General features: G+C 41.3%; 1 protein-coding gene across 5 annotated transcripts in view; it reads right to left on the bottom strand.

The window, feature by feature from the left end:
* LCLAT1 (lysocardiolipin acyltransferase 1) overlaps positions 1 to 21,164 on the bottom strand; it is a 174,414-nt gene that overhangs the window by 133,158 nt on the left and 20,092 nt on the right. Inside the window, exon 1 of one of the 5 annotated variants that reach the window (XM_053306768.1) lies at positions 16,546 to 16,680. The exons of the other annotated variants lie outside the window; for them this stretch is intronic. Coding sequence (XP_053162743.1) covers positions 16,546 to 16,598 — 53 coding nt within the window. The 5' untranslated portion in view covers positions 16,599 to 16,680. Of the gene's footprint in view, positions 1 to 16,545; positions 16,681 to 21,164 lie in introns of those variants that run through there. 5 annotated transcript variants of the gene reach the window in all.

Genomic DNA, 21,164 nt, shown 5'->3' with positions numbered 1-21,164 from the left:
TGATCTCATCTGCAGAGTGAAGTGGTGCGGGCCATTCTACCACATCAGGACTGCGCTACCTCATTTTTCTGCTGCATGTGCAGACCAGACCTCAGTTCTAGGATGTAAAAGATATGCAGCACAAAACAAAGAACAAGGGGTGGTTGAGACGGAAAGACATTCCTTTTCTTGCTTACATGAGTGCTCCCCTCCGCCCAGAGAAAATCTATGTACAACACACAGTTGAGTATCTACAAATCCATTTGCCAGCAGCAGTACTGAAAGCACAATTGCAAGTAATTCCTATGAGAAGGAAAAATGGGAGATATTAAAAAAAAACAAAAAAAAAAACAGTGTACCACTGGAGGACTACAGGGGACTGTCCTGGGCCCTGCGCCTCAACATTTTCATAAATGACTGGGGAGGGAGATCTGATTATCAAATGCATAGACAACACAAAGCTGGGGGAGGGGGATAGCGAACTGCTTAGAAGACAGAATCAAGATTCAGTCTGATTTGGAAAAGACTAATACTGGACGAGATTCAACAAAGAGAAATCTTTGCATTCGGGTAAGAGAAATTATATGTATAAGTATAGAATGGGGAAACCTAGCTTGCAGCAGTTCACATGAAAGGGACCAAGGTGTCCTAGTGAATAATACATTGAACATAAATCAACAGTGTGATGCAGCCACTAAAAAAGCTAATACAATCCTAGGCTGCATTAACAGAAGTATAGTGCCCAGATTTGCAGAACATACTAATAGCCCTGTTGGATCAGGCCCGATACAGATCCCTGGGTTTGAATTGCTAGATAGCTACAGTTCTCAGCACAGAGTACCAGCATCCAGGAACCAAGTCACAGATTAAAGCAGTTACACTCAAACAGCCCTCCAGTCCCATGCATTTTAAACAGAAACAAATAATGCTTAGGAACAGAAACCTGGCTAAAGATGCCAACTTCAAGTTAAGTATAAACAAGGATTCCAAACCATACGTAATCATCCATGGATCAATCCAAGGCAGCAGAGCCAGCAATTGAAAGAACTAAACATGGGCCAGTAGATGGTCTTCAAAGCTGGCCATATTAATATCTGATCATCACTGTCTTGAGACTTATACACATGATGAATTCATAAACAGAAGCCAACTGCATGGCATCATCTTAAATGAAACTGCTTGGAACAGCCAACAATGAAGAAACCTGCTCCTAATTTGCAGCTGTGATGATGTGAGCAACGCCACAAAGTAATTTTTCTTTAAGACTCCAAAATGTTTATCTTCAGTAGGCAATTTACATGATTCCACAGCATTGTTGAAGCTAAGCAGTGGAGAACCTGATCAGTTCTTGGATGGGAAACTACTGGGAAGTGCTCCGAGTTTTGTAAAGGAAATTTATGGTAAGTGAATGGATTTACTTTATTAAACATCCTTGTTTACCTCATTGTTATTACTCTGGCCTATATTTTTGTACTATGGAAGCTCATACAGAAAAAGGAACAATGGACTGGAAACTGAACTATATGGAAAATCTAACATTTTTGCTATGTGCTATGAAAAGACTCTAGCAGAGAGGTCATACTCAGACTAACTTTGCTTGAAGAAAGGGGCCTCCAAACAAGAGAGGCAAGCACAGACTGGCACCATATAGCCAAAGAGAGCCTGTGGAGACAAGGCAGCAGATTAATCATTTGGGGTTATATAGGTCTTTGAATGTATGTGGAGACTGGACGATCCCTTTCATCAGCTCCTTGTCAAAAATGGTATTGAGATGAAAAAGAATGATCAGGCCTGGTGGACTTGGACTAGACAAGCCCTGCCAACAAGTGGGAATTATTATTTTTTAATGGAATCCAGGTTGTCATGAAACAAACAAACACAAACAAACTGGGGCTGAGGGGGGACACAAATTGAGGCTGGGGGAAGACAGGGAGAACTAGGGGCACAAATGGCCCAGCGAACGGCCGTCCACTGAGAAGCAGGGAGGTGGAGAGAAGTGGTGGCCCAGCGAACGGCCATCGGTGGGGGAGAAGCGAGGGGTGAGGAGAGAAGTGGTGGCTGCTTCCCGCTAGCCGGGGAGGATGAAATGGGGCTGAAGGGGGGAGATGCAAACCAGGGCTGGGGGGGGGGGGACACAGGGAGAACTAGGAATGCAGATGCTCTGCGACAGGTCAGCTAGTTCTTATTAATTCATAAGCATTCTATGCTCTTTTAAGTATATACTAGTGGGCCCGGGCACAGAGCATCTGCGCCTGTAGTTGGGCCCAGCCATCCTCACCCCCAGTGGCATGCCTGGCTTTCTGGCAGGCCAGCCAGCTGAACAGCTGCTCCCCACCGCCACCGTCCCCACGAGCCAGCCTCCTGCCTCATCCCCCCGAGCCGCCTCCTGCCTCATCCTCCCAGCAGCCAAGGCCAGGCCATTCCACTGCCGCCACCTCCTCCTGGCTGGCGGGGCTTTGTCCGCTGACCACCCACCCCTTCAGGCTGGTGGTGCTTCACCTGTCCGCCGGCCACCCACCTCCTCCTCACTCCAGCGGCCAGGCCCACCACCACCACCACCATTATTTCTCTCCGCTTCAATGCTGGAACTGTTGTATGCTCTCGCAAGAGGTTATCACGCATCCAGTGGACCATCATGGAGAATTAATTATACAGAAGATGCTTCAACTATGCAACTATATTCTGATATATTCACCTATCCACTGAATAGCTAATTCTTTGCTTAGTTTGTTCCAATTCCTTTTGGAGAAGCCTGAAAACATCTCAAGCTGCCAGAAGGGTAAATATGATTGCTCTTAGAGGATTGGTTAAGGCTTTTAGATCCATTTAGTGGGTAATCTTTAATATTAACTCACAACATCACTCAATATTAGCTTCAAATGCTACATATTTAGCTTATTTATTTATTTATTATTCGATTTATTTATTATGCTTGTGTTTTGATGTATCTTTTTCAGTGTGTTTACATTTCATGTGTATATGCTACATTTACCACCCTACATGCCTCAAGTCTTTGAATAAAACCTTTACACATTAAAAAAGTGTGGTCATTGGGTTCTGGGGTTTCAATCATACAAAAATCCTACTAAGGCAATAAAAGAACCAGATATTTTCAGCATGTTTTCAATGGTTATTAAATACCTTTAATATAATTTTGTAATGATCAAAGAGAGTGAGGATACAAAATCCCTCCTCTAGCTGCAAGGAGTCCCAGTTAGGCTGCCACCATCCATTTTTTAATACTGTATAAGCAGATTCATCCTTCCAACGGAATAATCTGGGAGAGTAAAGTGGAAAACCCGTCCCTGCAAGAAAGGTTTGAGCAAACTTAGGTCTTCAGGAGCATGTGACTAGAGCAGGACCCAATAAGGAGTAACATTCTATAACAAGGATTTATTAATAATTGGATGAAAAGGATAACTACAGAGGCATCAACAATCGCTGCTTCCATTCAAGTAAAATCCTTCCCCAGGAACTACAAGAACCATGCAGTCAGATCCAAGCACTTAAAAATAAATTCCCTGACACGTCTAGCTGAACTGGTCCTTATCCATCCTACTTACTTGCAGGTAAAGAACTCCCAGTTGATTCCCAGCCCAAGGTTGTTAGATTCCCTTTGTCCTACAGTAGTTGCTGATTAGACCTCCTCCAGAGGCCTTGTCCAACAAACCCTGCCACTCACTCTGAATTGGGCCACAGGGATTTGATTCTCCTGGGCTTTTTTTCCTTATTTGGAGAAGCCCATACTCTAAGCAGCTATTCTAACTGAGGCTTAGTACTCCCTCAAGCCTATCACTACAAATAAAGACAAAGAACCAAAACAAAATTGGGACTTTTTTCTCTCTGTATGTGTTACTAAACACAAGTTTGCCAATAACTGGCAGCCTAAATCATCCAAAGCTGGTCATTCCCTGGATAGGAATGAAAAAAACCCACCCTACTTTTAAAAGCATATTAAAAAGAAAAGCTAATTCTAAAGATCTCAAGGACACAGCAAAAAGATTTCTTCCAAGAAAAAAGGGACAGTGGGTAGGTGGTGGAAGGAATGTGCTTAGTATTGTTAAGTAATTAGAAGGAGGGATATCTAATTGCTCACCAAGCACTAAAAATGGATCAAAAGAAATTGGTTTTAAAAAAATATGAGGGAGAAAAAATGAGGTTAGACTGTAGGAAAAACCTTAATGTTGAAAGTATTATGGCAATGGAAAAAGCTTGCCTATGAGTTTATAGAATCTTCTTTCCTGGAGAATTTTAAGGAAAATGTTGGATAGACATTTGTCATGGAAAATTATGTACAGGTGTCAGGGAGTCAAAATGAACCCCAAAATAGTTTACAGAGGTTTTTCAGTGAACTGTAACTAAATCCAAACTTAAAATTTCTTGGTTGCATTTAACCTGAACCACTGAAGTGGTAAGCAGTTCAAAACCTGTTCAATAATCCAGCACTCAAACAATTCTTCTGCGGGTTGTTGGGGCTCCTTTCTGCTTCAGCTGTATCTGGAGAAACTATTTTCCAGTGAGCCATCTTTGGGGGGTGGGGTGGGGGAGCAAGAGATAAGATTGCTAGGCAGGTCCTAGTATTGGCAATCCTCCTTGTGCTCAAGCAACACCTTGCCCACTCACAGCAGCTATCCAGCAACAAGGCCTCAGTATGGAGGGTGCTTGAACTGAGGCTGGAAGATCTAATGCAGAACATTAAGACGATTCTTATGTTTTCTTGGCACTGCTATTCCTTCTTGTTGCCATTCTAGCATTCATCCTAAAATGGGTAAGATATTTTGTTTCTTGCTAAGTCAGTAAGACTTCTTGAAAGAAAAAGCAGAGCCCTAAGGAGCTGGGGACAGGAAAAAGAATATTAAAAGGAGGGAAGAAGGTTGTGAAATTGAGTAGGGCAGGCCTTGACATATTGACTTTGGATCTAGGATCCAGCCCAAAAATTTAGGAGCCAGATGGTGAATAGTGTTCACTGAACACTTGACAAAATTACCAGACTTAGTGATGAACAATGTACAACAATGAGGGCATACAGGCTTATCTTTATCTCTTTTACAAGCAACATACTTTCAACAGAAACAGGAATGCCTGGGGCAAATAAAGGTGAACAAATTTGGCCAGAACTGGTATTGAGGGAAGGGGTTAAATGCCCCTCTTCCTTGAAGTGCACCTCCCGGTGCTGATCAGAGCCCCTCTTAGCTGCTATTTTACTGTTTTTCAAAAAGGGGACTAATGGTACTTCTAGCACTGCATGCTTTTTTACCCTAAAAAGCCAAAGCCTACGGAAGAATCACTGTTCTTTTACTTTGGGTTCCTTCCTCAGCATGATACACTGTTGTAGTACAAGTACAGGAGAAGGCGATATGAACACATTAATTTCAGTTATTTTTCTACAGATTTAAAATCTATTTTGGATTCGATATTCTGCACTGAATGTACTAAAACTGGTTCAAAATGTCTGCACTTATTAATCAACCCTCTTTTTAAAGTTAGTGTCTGAATCAGAGTAACTGACTAACATGAACTATAACTGAACTCAAAATTTTCAAGAGCATGACTCCTGGATAGGTATAACAGACCTATTCTCAGAAGAAAAGAAGAGTCCACCCCTTTGCTCTGGGAGAAAGCTACAGCAATTGGAAAGGGGACAGTTCCACTACAAGGTGAATGTGCTTCAGATAAAGACTAAGAAACCCTCCATGCCAGGAGCACCATACAATGTGTGGGGAGAAGTGCTTTAAAAGTGCTCTTCAACCAGTATCTGCTCAAAGGGAAACAAGTCTTCTCCCTTCCTCCAATGTCTTACAGGCAAAGAGACTTACACTTGTTCCTCCTTGAAAAGGAAACCTTATGTTGGAACCCTTAGCCAACATATTTTGAAGAATGAGAGTACACACAACTGTGTGGTGGGTTTTTTAATGCTTGGGAGATTTGAAAAACCTTAGGACTCAGAAGGGGCAGGTAAGGAACATCTATTCAGTAAACCCCAGCAATTGCTGGGCATTTGAGTCAGACATTGGCCCATCTAGCTTAGTATTGTCTACACAGACTGGCAGTGGCTTCTCCAAGGTTGCAGTCAGGCATCTCTCTCGGCCCTTTCTTGGAGATTACAGGAAGGGAACTTGGAACCTAGATGCTCTTCCCAGAGTGGCTCCATCCCGAGGGGAATATCTTACAGTGCTCACACTTCTAGTCTCCCGTCCATATGCAACCACGGCGGACCCTGCTTAGCTAAGGGGACAAGTCATGCTTGCTACCACAAGACCAGCTCTTCTCCCTTGTTATCTCTCAGTTACTCCAGTTCTCATTATTGACATTTTTAGAGACTTTTCACTCTGATGGAGAAAATAAACTAACTTAGGGACTGTTTCCCAGGTTGCTTGGCCTCAGTGGAATTGGAAGACTGCCCTGGAAGATTAAAGTATAGATGCTGAAAGTCAGATACAACTTTATTTTTAACCGAAATCATGCAAGTTTATTTCTAAAACTGTACTGAAGAGCATATTTGTAAAACAAACAAGGGCCATGAAGAAGCCAAGCAGTGCATTCCTCCAGTTCAGTGCCCAATATGTCTTCTACCTTGCAATGGAGGAATTCTCATAGAAGATAGCTGGCTGCATATCACACACTCTGAATACAATTCTGAACTGGATATGAAGAAATCTTATGGGATGGAGTGAGGGAGTAAGAATGCCTTGCAGGGCCTAAAGTGAATCTTGCTACTACAGCCTTTTACTGCCCAGCAGAAAAAGTTGTAGGCTAGTCAGTTCCCTCAGATATTCAAGGCTGTTCCCAAATAGGTTAAACAATAGGTTTCCCATTTGCTTTCTAGGTAAACCTATCCTCCTCCTCTCCCTTCAGATTAATTGCACTCCACATGCCACTGCACTATCTTGCTTTGCTACTTTATTGCACCCTGCTTGACAAATTGCCCCTAGAGATATATTTTGGGCTCTGAGGGGCACAGTACTCAATATGTACCAACCTGTCTTCTAGCTACCAGAAATATTTACATCTTCCTTGCAGACTCTGCAGGGAAACTGGTATGTGTGCACGTGCATAATACACAGCAGTAGTATTACATTAGTAGTACAGCAGAGAGCCAGCGTGGTGTAGTAGTTAGAGTGCTGGACTAGGACCGGGGAGACCCGAGTTCAAATCCCCATTCAGCCATGAAACTAGCTGGGTGACTCTGGGCCAGTCACTTCTCTCTCAGCCTAACCTACTTCACAGGGTTTGTTGTGAAAGAGAAACTCAAGTATGTAGTACACCGCTCTGGGCTCCTTGGAGGAAGAGCGGGATATAAATATTATAATAATAATAATAGTAAGTGCCTATGTAGTACACAGAAGTAGCCTTCAGGATGCAATGAAATAGCAGCTCCCAGGAAACCTTACAGCTCCCTGCTCTTAAAGATTTGTTGATCTTTGCCATGTTTGAGTTCAGCAAAATACAAGGTGGAAAATCCTCTGGTCACATGACCCTAGTGCAGTTGCTCATGTGACCAGAGATAATTTGCAAACATCAACACCTTTTCAACACTCAATTTGTTGCCCAATATTTTTCTCATGCTCATCAATCCTATTAATTCTCTACTATTTTGATACATCACCAAACAAGACTGAAATAATTAGATGCCATCAGTTTAATTTGGCAAAGAGGCACCTTTTAGAAAGAAGTCTAATTTTTATTCTCAGCTGTACTCCTATTCACATCATCTCATACTATCTGTACTTGAGCGGCAAGGAGGAAGGATTAATCAGCCACAACTTGTAGCTTCCCTCCATCAAAACTGCTTCTATTTAAGTTAATTAAATAGACCCCTGCTAACTTGGCAAAGAGGCACCTTTTAACATGGTGATTCTCTTTATTGAGCAGGAGGAGAGTAACTGGCCCTATCCACCCCCATTACAGGACCTCCAGTGACTGTTGCTGGTGTCTATCTGATGTTTCTTTTTAGATTGTGAGCCCTTTGGGGACAGGGAGCCGTCTTATTTATGTATTTGTTATTTCTATATGCAAACTGCCCTGAGCCATTTTTGGAAGGGCGGTATAGAAATCAAATTAATTAATTAATTAAATTCTACATTAAAACATGGGGTTTAAAAAAAAATCTTTCAATTACAAAATTATTATCAGAGTTACCATTTAATTTATTGTTACCCACTAGGGCTGTGCACGGAACCACGGAGGCACGGTCCGGCACTGGGGAGTATGTAGCTTTAAGGGCGGGGGGGTAGTATTTACCCCTCCCGCCGCTTTTCCCCCTCCGGCGCTCGACTTTAAAGCAAAGTTTTTGGGGCAGCACTGTTCCTCCCTGCCGCCTCTGCCCCCATCGCTACCTGGCGAAACAGGAAGTTGAGTGTACGCGCGCCCATCGCCACCATGCGCACGCGCGCCGCAAGGGGCACATTCGTACACTCAACTTCCTGTTTTGCCAGGCAACGACGGGGGCAGGGAGGAACGCTGCCGCCCCAAAAACCTTGCGATAAAGTCGACGCCGGAGGGAGAAAAGCAGCGGGAGGGGTAAGTACTACCCCCCCCACCTTTAAAGCTCCATACCCCACCCCCACCAGACCACTGGACCGGCCCCAATCCGGACCGGTCCGGAGGCCTCTACCATAGCCCTGGACTGGTCCGGTGCACATCCCTATTACCCACACTAGACACTCGATGGAACTGGCTCCAAACGTGATGTTAATATACCAACTTTGCTTGTAAACCAAGACATTTGGCTTACAATCCAACAATCCAATATTTTCACAAACTGTGTGGCATGCATAGTTTTACATTGGTCATATTGAGCTTGAAACATACATCTTTCTAGGTTGCAGAATGTGTGTGTTTGTTTTGTTTGTTTGTTTGTTTCAGTGAAGAGACTAATCATGTACCAAAAAAAAAATATCTCTCATCGATACCCATAACCTTGACTTCTCCCCAAAGATCGGGGTGGGGGTGGGGAGTATAAGTCAGTACTTGGATTTTTCTCTTGTAAGAATTTATTAAACCTGATCTACATTTTATGCATCAGTCACATTTGCCATGGTATAATAGTTGTTGATGTGGTGAAGTGTGAAGGGAAGGCACATGTGTGTTAACTCATTGTGGACATGTGCCAGGGAACAGCAGCTGATCATACCTCCTAAGCACATGTTAACTGTATGTCCTCACATGCTCCCCATCACATTTTATGCAGTTACCACAGCAAACATGGTTGCTGTGTGAAGTGTGAACTGGCCATTACTTCCATATTGAGCAAGGGCAAGCTCCCGAAGTTGCCCTTCCAGACCTGGACTATCTTGGTGAGCTCGAAGAAGAGAGCTTTATGAGCAAATTATTTTTAAGCAGTAGTGGGGAGATAGCAGGTGAAGTAGGTTATCAACTGCTGTTACCATGACTTTAAATTTTAAAAATGGTGGAAAGATGTCCTCTGGGGAAACAGTGTCAAGCTGAGTGACATGATGCAGTTTATGCTACAGCAGCTTTTTTTCAACAGGCAATTTGCATCCATGCAATGTTTTTGCGACAATCCTTGCATAGTCCAAAGGGGGCGGGGAATAAAATAAAAGAGAAGATGAGCCTTACTTCAAAGCAACACAACATGTGTCTAGGTGGAAACTTTCCACTATCCAAGCAGAGGGAAAAATGGCACAAAAGGATGGATAAAGCACAATGGGTAGTATAGAAATGTAGGAATCGTCTGATAGATCAAAACAGTGTCATTGGAACAGATCCTCAGACCTATGTATTTTTAGTAGCAATGAAGAATGCTTAGAAACAGAAACCTGGATGAAGAACTTGTTAGTTTCAATCAAGTATGCCACTGTAATATAGCATTTTGATATAGCATACCCTAGCTCACCTTCCTTGTTTGACAGCAACATGCTGTGGAATGGCCTTTGGCAAACTTGTATCTCTCAGCATAATCCATCTCATAGAGTTGCTGTAAGGATAAGAAAATCCCTATAGGAAAACTTGATAACATTTTAAAATTCACTTTTCTAAAGGAAAACCTTTTCATGGAGATCAGACATGAACTAATAAAGTGTGGAGGAAGAAGCTATTTTCTTGTATGTTTTTTTCTCCTGCCAGATGGGGCAAAAGGAGCAATAATGATGGGGAAGTTATTATTAAGAGAAATGAGAAAAACAACCCACCCATCACATATAATATTCTATAGATCCCGATCTGTTGTGAAGTTATTATTAAGAATACTGTAAGGTTATTTTTAAACAACAAAACAATTATGTTGCAGCAATCCAAAGAGCAAAAAATGGAATTGTCTTCAGTACAAGTTAGTTTACACAAATGCAATATGTTTTCAAAACAGTGCTTCATCACTAAACCTTTTATCCTTTACTTCTAGGAGATATGAATCTGACTTTTAAAGCGCCTTAGAAACCGGACTGCTTATTTGCATCACTGTCTTGCTGATATTTACACATTGCTTTGAGATCTTTTTTTGGTTACAGTTTATTATGTTTTATTGGTGCTTATCTAACATTGTACTGATTCTATAAATATTTTTTGCCAATAAAGTTACAAAACAATCACCCATTTTTATGTAACCACATATCTTTGAAGAAACAAAATACACAGTTGGCAGAACTAGTGGTATCTGATAAAACCTGCTAGTAAAAGGAAAGATCAATTATCCTTCACATTTAAGACAGTGGAACATGTTGAAGGCTAAAACATTGAAGTCCTATTCAGACATGTTTTTTAAGATGCTGAACATGATTACAGCTTCCAAAGCAGGTCCTTACAGTTACGGTGTTCATTTGAATCAGGGACCATCCTAAGCACAATGGCCAGTACTTCTACAATCAGCAGCCTGGGGAGCCCCACGCTGCCAATCACAGAAGCACTCATCATTCAGGCATGATTTTACCCTACTCTTTTGTGAATGTGTCTAAATAAGCTTTTATATGGTAACTGACATCTCCCACATTGTCGCAAACCAATGATAATTAGTGTTTGAATGAAGAAATAGGGTTCATTCTAGCCTGGTACATGTTTAATTTCACAATGACACACCACCTTTTGTCTGAAGACTCCAAAGTGATTTACAGCCATAACAGACACTAGAGTGTCCAAGCCTCTGGTGTCACACCTGCTCCTATTCTGCCTCTAACTGCTGCTCATCCAGTATTTCATGGTGACCACATGGAAGAAATACCGCCCCCTCCGGTTGAAGAGTGAAGGTGAAGTGTGCTGTCGAGTCGGTGTTGACTCCTGGTGCCCACAGAGCCATGTGGTTGTCTTGGGTAAAATACAAGAGGGGTTTACCATTGCCATCTCCCACGCAGTATGAGATGATGCCTTTCAGCATCTTCCTATATCACTGCTGCCCAATATAGGTGTTTCCCATAGTCTGGGAAACATACCAGCGGGGATTTGAACCGGCAACCTCTGGCTTGCTAGTCAAGTCATTTCCCACTGCCCCATCAGGTGGCTCTCCGGTTGAAGTGTAGTACCTAGCAAATAGAGTCAAGTAGCACCCAATGTTTTTTGTCCAAGGAAAGGGTCTCTCCTGGGATGGTTTATGAAGGCTCTAGAAAAATGATCATGGAAAGTGTCCACTTCTCAAGTCTAATTGTTACAACTGCCACTGCTTTAACTTTCTGACTACTACTCTATTCCATGGGATTACATTAGTCCTTATCAAAAAGAAGTAATTTTCACACATAATCTTGCAAAATTATATGGCAAAAGGTTCAGTAGCAATGAGAAAAATGGCCTGTTTTTCTGATCAACAGGGGAAGCATAACTAATCCTAAAAAAGGCATTCCTTGCAGACTAAAAAATACATTCATTAAAGATGTGTGAGCTGAGAAAAACTAATCTTTTAGAGATAAAAGTAAATATCATCAAAAATTCAAGGTTACTAGCATCAATCGTCAATATAAATTTAACAGAAATATTGGAAACTATCAAAATATAGAAATTAATAGCAATTCAATAATATTACTACACACACACTTATGCTTTATTAGGATACTTAGGTGCTCTGTAGTTAACAATTATGTATAATTTTTTAATCTGGAACAGCCACTCCATTCTATTTTCACTAGACCTCAAAATATTTTATCTTTAGTGCCTTCTTGACAGAAGACATAATTTTAAACCAGCATACTAAAAGCAATTGAGCTGACATAGTTATAGATATATACATCAAATACTGCTCTTAAAATGTAACAAAACATTTGTGCTTCAAGCTAATATAGAACAATTCTATTATAAGCCGCTCAAGCCAACATAAATGTCACTTCATATGCTTCAGAAGCTCTCTGCACTCTTAGGAACATAGGAAACTGCCATATACTGAGTCAGACCATTGGTCCATCTAGCTCAGTATTGTCTTCACAGACTGGCAGCGGCTTCTCCAAGGTTGCAGGCAGGAATCTCTCTCAGCCCTATCTTGGAGAAGCCAGGGAGGGAACTTGAAACCTTCTGCTCTTCCCAGAGTGGCTTCATCCCCTGAGGGGAATATCTTGCAGTGCTCACACATCAAGTCTCCCATTCAGATGCAACCAGGGCAGACCCTGCTTAGCTATGGGGACAAGTCATGCTTGCTGCCACAAGACCAGCTCTCTTCTCCTCTCTCTTCATTTGAAGCCTAGTTAAGTCAACCCTTGTGTACCTAATGCAGAATTCATTGTTGAGCATACAGCCTCCCAGTTTAATCAGAGATCGTTTGAAATAAAAAGGTAATATGGTAAATCTTATTTAGTATTTCTAGCAGCTCTTCCTTCCCTCTATAAAAACTGTGAAAAGAATCCAATATTTCCTTTAGGTTCAAACTCAGATCATTTCCCACAAAAGCAACCTATGGAGCTCTACAAGACTTGAAAAATAATGAATTATCAACCTTACACCAATGTTTTAAAGGGGATTTGATACAGTAATGCAAGATAAAGGTTTCAGCAAATTATTAGAGAAGAAACATGAGGCAAAATAAACTCCTGGGTGCCTGAAATTCCTGAAGAATAGCAGAAGTTGCATCTGGTGTTGGGGAAATGAGAAATATTATTATCAAACATAAATCCTTCACATTCCAGAACCTTTCAGCCTCTTAACCCAGCAATGGATGGGGCATCCCCAATAGGTCTGCAACTTAGTTCGGGAAGCATTACTTTAACTTGTGATCCTGTTTTTAAAACTTCTTTAGAATGTTAGTGTAATAATTCAACATTGGCTGCAGCTTTCTGACAGCTGGTATTCCTTTAACAAAAATGTCTCAAATGTACAACATTCTTTCAAAGAATTAATTTCCTTTCGGTGTAAGATGCTAAGGTACTAAAAAAAGTGGAAGAGTTTAGTCTTGAGGGATACACTCACTCTAAAATGTTATTTTATATTATTCCACTGATGTTTTTGTGACGATACAATCTTGGCTAAATTTTTAGGTTTAGGGAAAGGGAAACAATCTACTTTTCTTCAGCAGTTGCAGTGGAAAAATTGCATGGCACATATAGAATATCTTATGTTATATATTTAGACTTCAAAATGAAATATGACATTTTAATTACATAATTGTCAACTTATTGAAAGAATTACAATGACAGTAGCTACACTAAAGGCAGTATGTGCTGAAGTAACTGTATCCTGGAAAATTATGCAGTTGGAACTGATGTAAACATAATGGCACAGAGCACCAAATTACATAGCCTGTTTCCTTGCCTTTGGTTCTCAAGTGTATAACAAGTACTCTTAAAGTACATTCCGCTCTGAGCATCTAAGGGTCTAGTAGCTAATTCATGAAGCAGAGTACCATAAAAGGCCAAATACGTGGGCAGATAATATGGGAGGGATGATGCACACAGGTATATATCCAGTCACAGAGCATGTTTTACACAATGAGGACATACTTATTCCTGCACCTATATGTGTAATCTGTACGCTGGACCACTGTGTGCACAGGTCCCCAGTACAGAACACACAAATTCAGTTCAAACCAAACACTACCATCCACTCACATAATTCATCTTGGTTAGGAACATAGGAAGCTGTCATATACCAAGTCAGTCCATTGGTCCACCTAGCTCATTATTGTCTTCACATACTGGCAGCAGTTCCTTCAAGGTTGCAGGCAGGGGTCTCTCTCAGCCTTATCTTGGAGAAGCCAGGGAGGGAACTTGGAACCTTCTGCTCTTCCCAGAGCAGCTCCATCCCCTGAGGGGAATATCTTACAGTGCTCACACTTCTAGTCTCCCATTCATATGCAACCAGGGTGGACCCTGCTTAGCTAAGGGGACAAGTCATTCAGCTACCACAAGACCAGCTCTCCTCTCCTAAACATAGGAAGCTGCCATATACCGAGCCAGACCATTGGTCCATCTCGCTCAGTATTGTCGACACAGACTGGCAGTGGCTTCTCCAAGCATGACTTCTCCCCTTAGCTAAGCAGGGCCCACCCTGGTTGCATATGAAAGAGAGACTAGAAGTGTGAGCAGTATAAGATATACCCTCAGGGAATTGAACTGCTCTGGGAAGAGAAGAAGGTTACAAGTTCCCTCCCTGGCTTCTCCAAAATAGGGCTGAGAGACATTCCTGCCTGCAACCTTGGAGAAGCTGCTGCCAGTCTGTGAAGACAATAATGAGCTAGATAGACCAATGGTCTGACTCTGTATATGGCAGGTTCCTATGTTCCTAATCTCTCTCAGCCCTATCTTGGAGATGTCAGGGAGAGAACTAGAAACCTTTTGCTCTTCCCAGAGTGGCTCCATCCCCTGAAGGGAATACCTTACAGTTCTCACTCATTATTATTATTATTTATTTATTTATACAGTCAGACAGGTGTTACTGACTGGTTTGTTTGATCCAGACATTGAGTCCTTCCTAAGGACCTGGGATGGCTGAATTTTATTGTCAATGTTGTTGCTGTTGTTCTAGATATCGTCGCAGAATATAGGCTGTTCCCAGTAAAGTTGCTTTTTGTAACTGGCTGATGGTGATTTCTGTGGCCTCTATGGTGCTGAGATGCTCTTCAAAGTCTTTTCGAACTGCACCCAGGGTGCCAATTACCACTGAGATTATTTTGGTCTTTTTCTGCCACAGGCTTTCACTTTCAATTTGTAGATCTTTGTATTTTGTTATTTTTTCTAATTTTTTTCTTCTATTCTGCTATCCCCTGGTATTGCTATGTCGATTATTTGGATTTGTTTTTCTTTCTTCTCGACTACAGTTATATCTGGTGTATTGTGTGGCAATCCACACAGTAGGCTCCATCCCATGAGGGGAATATCTTACAGTGCTCACACATTATTAATTATTAATTATTATTATTATTACTAATACTACTACTACATTTATATCCCGCTCTTCTTCCAAGGAGCCCAGAGCGGTGTACTACATACTTGAGTTTCTCCTCACAACAACCCTGTGAAGTAGGCTGGGCTGAGAGAGAAGTGACTGGCCTAGATTCACCCAGCTAGTATCATGGCTGAATGGGGATTTGAACTCGGGTCTCCCTGGTCCTAGTCCAGCACTCTAACCACTATACCACACTGGCTCCTTTGGACACATGGAGTCTCTCATTCATATGCAATCAGGGTGGACCCTGCTTAGCTAAGGGGACAAGTCATGCTTGCTACCACAAGACCAGCTCCTCTCCTTCCCTCCCCTCCCCTTCCCAGAATGGACATACTGAAACTAATTCTTTGCACCTAGAGGAGCTTTTGCTTGAATTTCTTAAAAACAGCAGCCTGAGTATAAGTCAAGCTCCTTTTGAAAAATGGTGGATTTTCATCCACAGTGTCCAATAAGGCAGATGGCTCCGCTGTTCAAAGGAAAGATGTTTTAAAAAATCACTGGGCATGCCCACATTCAAACTCTTGGAAAACATAAAGTAGATCTTTAGATCCTGGCCTTTAAAACAAAGAATTGATGCGGCTGTTTAATCTCTCAGCAAGAAAGGGACAGTAGACATACAACATGTACTCTGCTGGTACAGAAGCTCCCTATGTCCAAATACTCTGCATTCTCTCAATCAGAGGGGATGTTCTATGCTAGCAACCTTGCAGGGGTGTGAGTGAGAGAGATCTCCAGGAATGCAGAAACAGTGATGCAAGTTTTTCAGATAGTCAATTTTGAATCTGGAAGATTATTGATGCCCTAAATCAGTGGTTCTTAACAGAGGGTCCGCCAGATGTTGCTGAACTACAACTTCTAGCAACCCCAGCCACAATTAATTGTGGCTGGGGGATGCTGGAAGTTTGAGTTCAACAATATCTGGCGGACCCTCTGTTAAGAACCACTGCCCTAATTCAACTGGGATTAGATTTAGCATGTTTGGAATGCACATACTTTTGGTTTAATTTACCTTCCTTTTACAAAGAGCGATTATAATATTTATACTTCCTATTAACCTGAAAAATGTTAATTACAATTTTGAAGCTGCCCAATTTGATTTGTGCAAATTGCTATCCGCTGGGGTTCTGTTCCTCGCCTACTACCGCAAGTAATGGAACCACAAGTAACGAGGCACTAGGGCTATAAGAAGGGGGGGGGGTTAGGTTCCAGGGTGAAAGGGGAAATTTTAAAAAGCTCCCCAACATGGCCAGAACTTACTGTGGTGTGCTCCGCAGGTTCCCAATGTGCCTAGGAATGCCCCCGAAAATCATGAAAAATCACGGGGAAAGTCCATTTCTTTAAGAAATGAGCCCAAAAAAGGCTCCTCCTGTCTCTTCCTGGGCTCCTCCAGACAAAATGGTGGCTGGAAGTGACATCGGCAGTCACTTCCAGCCCTCTAGGAACCACAGATACATCAATTTTAACCCATTACTATCCACAGATACTGGAAATTGATATCTATTAGACACCCAGTGGATATGTGGAACTGTGAATAGTGGCTCTGCAAATAACAAGGTTTGCCTATATTGTGCCCATTCATTATGTTACCAATTAGTGGTATGAAAATTCAGTCTTAGATGGGAAATTCCACCCCCTATAGTAGATCGTGTGGCAGGGGGAATAAATCAGAGATCAGGGGGCAGGGAATAAAGACTGTACAAGAACCACATTGCACTTCTACTTGCCAACATTAATCCCTTATGCACTCGGAACTACGCAGTCGTCGCCCCCCCACCCCATGATGAACTTCTCAGGATTGTGCTGTTGTTGTTTTTAAGCATTTACTTTAACAGGTAAAATAGACAGTTATTTAATTTTGGATAGTACTGGGATGTTCTTGTCATATCATGAACTATCTTTAGCTTTTTATAATTTTCAGTTTTAATTTGAACCTAATAATGATTGTGGTTTTTAATGACAACTTTTTTTGTTTAATTTGTTGTGAGCCGCACCGAGCAGTAGTGCACTGGAGGGGTGGCGTATAAATATGTTAAATATATAAATAATAAATAACTATTGCAACAAACTGCTAACAAGATGAAAATACTACTTTTTCCACCCAGACAGGTCCAAATGAGAACACATCCAATACATTATTATTCCGATGTTGGTGTCCTGTCTCATTTCTACTTTGGCTTGAGTTAATGTACATTATTTCAAAACATAATTCAACACTTGGAACAAAATTTAAGTTTGTACCCAGCAGAGGTCTGAACTGAGCACCTTTCAGTGTTAGATGAAAGAATAAAACACTCTCTATTTTCATATGAAAGAGAGCTGTAATAGGCTTGTTGCCTACTCTTGCTAGCTGTAAGCGGAGGGAAAAATTGCTTCTAGTAGTGAGAGTTCCTATTTAAGTGAAATCGGCATTTGTAAGTAAAGTTTTGAGAACTGAAACTCAAGATACAACCACTGATGTGGGATAACAAAATTATAAATTGAAAAGTCCGTTCTGGAATGAAAATCCTGCCAGAAATAAACACTGGAAACAGTGGATAGTTGTCAAGTTTTATTTGAAACTTTGATTTGAAAGAAAGTAAATTTAAACCTTATGTTCTGAACAGCTCTACACTCTGTTCCTAAAAACCAAGCTTTTGGTGAGAAAGCCATCTTTTTTGTCATTTGCAATCATTACAATATTCTTTTCGTAGAAACTTGAATTACCACTCAAAAACATAAGTTCCTTCCAGAGATAATATAATATAAAACTGATGTGTTCCCCTGGAGAAAAGAAGAAATACAGGACCAGTGTTTTTCAGAATTCAACATGAGAACAATCACAATGAAAAATTAAGATACTATACCTAATCCAGTTTCACCTTCATTATAATGACTAAATCAAAACAGATTCTGCATACCTTTCCATGTAGCCTGCACCAAGAATACAGCTGTTGTGTGGAATTTAGACATCTTACCTTAAGATAGCGCTTCAGTCTCATATCATTTTGCAACTCTCAAATCAGAATACAAACATGTGCTAGCAACAATTTTCTCCCCAGCTAGTGCATCCATAGTGAATGCTGTCTGGGACATGGTTACACATAGGCACACTCCAATAGGGCAGAGCAACACATCACATTACAAATATGTAACACCTCAGTGACATAAGAACATAATAGCCCTGCTGGATCAGACCCAAGGCCCATCTAGTCCAGCATCCTGTTTCACACAGTGGCCCACCAGATGCTCCTGGAAGCCTACAGCAGGAGTTGAGTGCATGCCCTCTCTCCTGCTGTTACTCAGAGGCATTTTGCAGAGCACTTCCAGAGCATGAGCAGTGCCCAGAAGTTTTAGCCCTGTGACATAACAGTGTGGACCCACGGGTGGACTGGGAGGATTGCACAAGGGCTCCCAGTGCACCTCCATAGCGTCTCCTTGCACACATGCTTTCTTAGTCAGCATGTTAACCAGTGACTTACATGTTTGTTTATTTACTGAACTCATCTGTAGCTGAATACTCCTATGTTGTTCCACTCAAAAATGGACACACCCACAGTCCTTTAAAAAAGCAAGTAAGGAATCCCCAAAGAGCTCCCCATCCCTCTGCAACAGTGACCTGTTGTTGTATGGACATTTTCTTCTAGTTTATTTACACACACACACACACCAGTGTTCCCTCTAACAGGGATTCCCAGATGTTGTTGACTACAACTCCTGCAATGGCTTTTGTTTGGGGTTATGGGAGCTATAGTCAACAACATCTGGGAATCCCTGTTAGAGGGAACAAAACACACACACACCATCCATCCCTCTAGAGAACACAAGCAAATCCCTTTTTTTAAAAAAAACACAACCCATTACCATTCACTATGCCCCATACAGCAAGACCATGTCCACCATCACAGCCTGCCTCTCCCCCAATCAATTCTGAAGGGATAGGATATTGCACTATTGCTTTTGGATCATGGTTGGCAAGAGTATCTCCCCTGCTAACTGAGCAAAGAGGAAACTTTTACAGTAGTGGCTCCCACACTGGGGAACAGCTCCCACAGTGGGGAACAAATGCCCCCATTCAAACCAGCACAGTGTCCATCTAATGGTTGCTGCTATAAGAGATGTGAGGTTGAAAGTTTTCTAAAATGGAAAATGTTCCCATACTCCATTTCTAAAAATTCAGTAGTAATGAAAGTATGTCAATACAATATTAGGCAAGTTTGGGAATTTCAACAACAATTTATTTCCATATAAAACTTTGAATTTTTTTCAGTATAACATTTAAGCCACAGTAAGTGTCTTCATTGGTTCCCCCAACCCATTCAGTCAAATATTTCAGTTCAACTACTTGAGAAACTTTGAGATACAGTGTCGGAAATGTTGAGGTTATCTGGAGAGGTCCATCTCCAGTTACCATTGGTTCGTCTGGTGGCGACTCAAAGGTGGGCCTTCTCTGTAGCTGCTCCTGGGCTGTGGAATACACTCCCAGCAGAAATCTGTAATCTGAGCTGATTATTGGCCTTCAGGAGAGCCCTTAAAACCTATCTGTTTGGCCTGGCCTTCCAGGGTTTTTAAACTGTTGTAAATGTTCGGCCTGGTTCTCTAGGGTTTTTAAATGTTTAAATGTTTTAACTATTAATTGGTTTTATGCTGTTTTTATAGTTTTGATTTTAATAGTTGATTGATTTTAATTGCTTTTATTTTGAAGTAAACCACCCTGAGCCATTTTTCGAAGGGTGGTATATAAATCGAATAAATAAATAAATATGGTGGGTGGGGCTTTTTGCTAAATATATTTCAAGTATCATGCTAGATCAGATCACAATTCTTTTAAGGAAATCAGGAAAGTTTGTATGTTATGTCTGAACCCAGCCAGTATATTAATATTGTGTACTGGAACGAATAGGATTTTTTCCCCTCTGCTATAGTTGATATTCTTCTCCCTATTGTCACCCCCTGCCCCACCCCCACATGCTAGTCTGTGTCTTGAAACACATGGATTTTTCCTTCAGTTACAACACACTTTATTGGACAGTGATTAATATAGGCAAATTACTGGTCCAAATCCATAGTTTTTCCATATTTGGGGTTTGTACCAAAAAAACATTTTATACTGCGTAGTTTGAGCTTTTAATAAGATTTATATTATACTATACAAAAACTGTACAAAGACAATGCTGTCAACTTATGTGATGGAATGGGGGAGGAAGGGGGCGCTGACCGCCTGTTAGAAAATAATACTTGGCTACCAAGCCCAGCCACAAGTTTGTGAATCCTTGCTTTTAAATCTATAAATATACCCGTCCAAATTTATTTCAGAAACACACCACAGACTTACAAAAATATTTATGTATTTGATATATTTTGCAGTAAAAGCACTGCTTCGTGTCTGAAATATATAGAGTATTTTGTACTCTTTATTTGAACTGTTAAAATAAGAATTTTGCCCAGCTTGAACTGCTTCTATAATATCAAGATGTTCATCTGAAATTCCAGAGCTTATTAGTAGCTGGACAAATCTTTTATGACTGCTAGCACAGGCAACATGGGCTGAAAAATATTTCCAGCTCTTAAGTGCCAGCATCAACGTTCAGCACAAATTAGCGATGCCAATCCCATTAACCAGATGGAACACATATTTCAGAGTCTTGTGTACCTTCATCATGTTTATTGGCATTCAAGAGGCCAGGCTCCTGAGATGTTTCCAACTCTAGGGGAAAGGACATAAAAATAAAAGGCAGGTTTCCTGCCTGTAACTGTAGTTCGAGCGGTCTTCTGTGCATTCACACTTGGGTTATGTGCATGCACAGAGCCATGGTTCAGAACATTCCAGAGCTTTTTCAAATAAGGAAAAGTGAGCAGGAAATAGCTCCCCCTAGTGGATAGTACACTGCCTTGCGTCA

The sequence above is a fragment of the Hemicordylus capensis genome, chromosome 1, assembly GCF_027244095.1.
Source record: "Hemicordylus capensis ecotype Gifberg chromosome 1, rHemCap1.1.pri, whole genome shotgun sequence".
NCBI classification, from domain to species: domain Eukaryota; kingdom Metazoa; phylum Chordata; class Lepidosauria; order Squamata; family Cordylidae; genus Hemicordylus; species Hemicordylus capensis.
The sequence above is the reverse complement of the archived record's forward strand: the minus strand, read 5'-3'. Positions and strand labels throughout refer to the sequence as shown.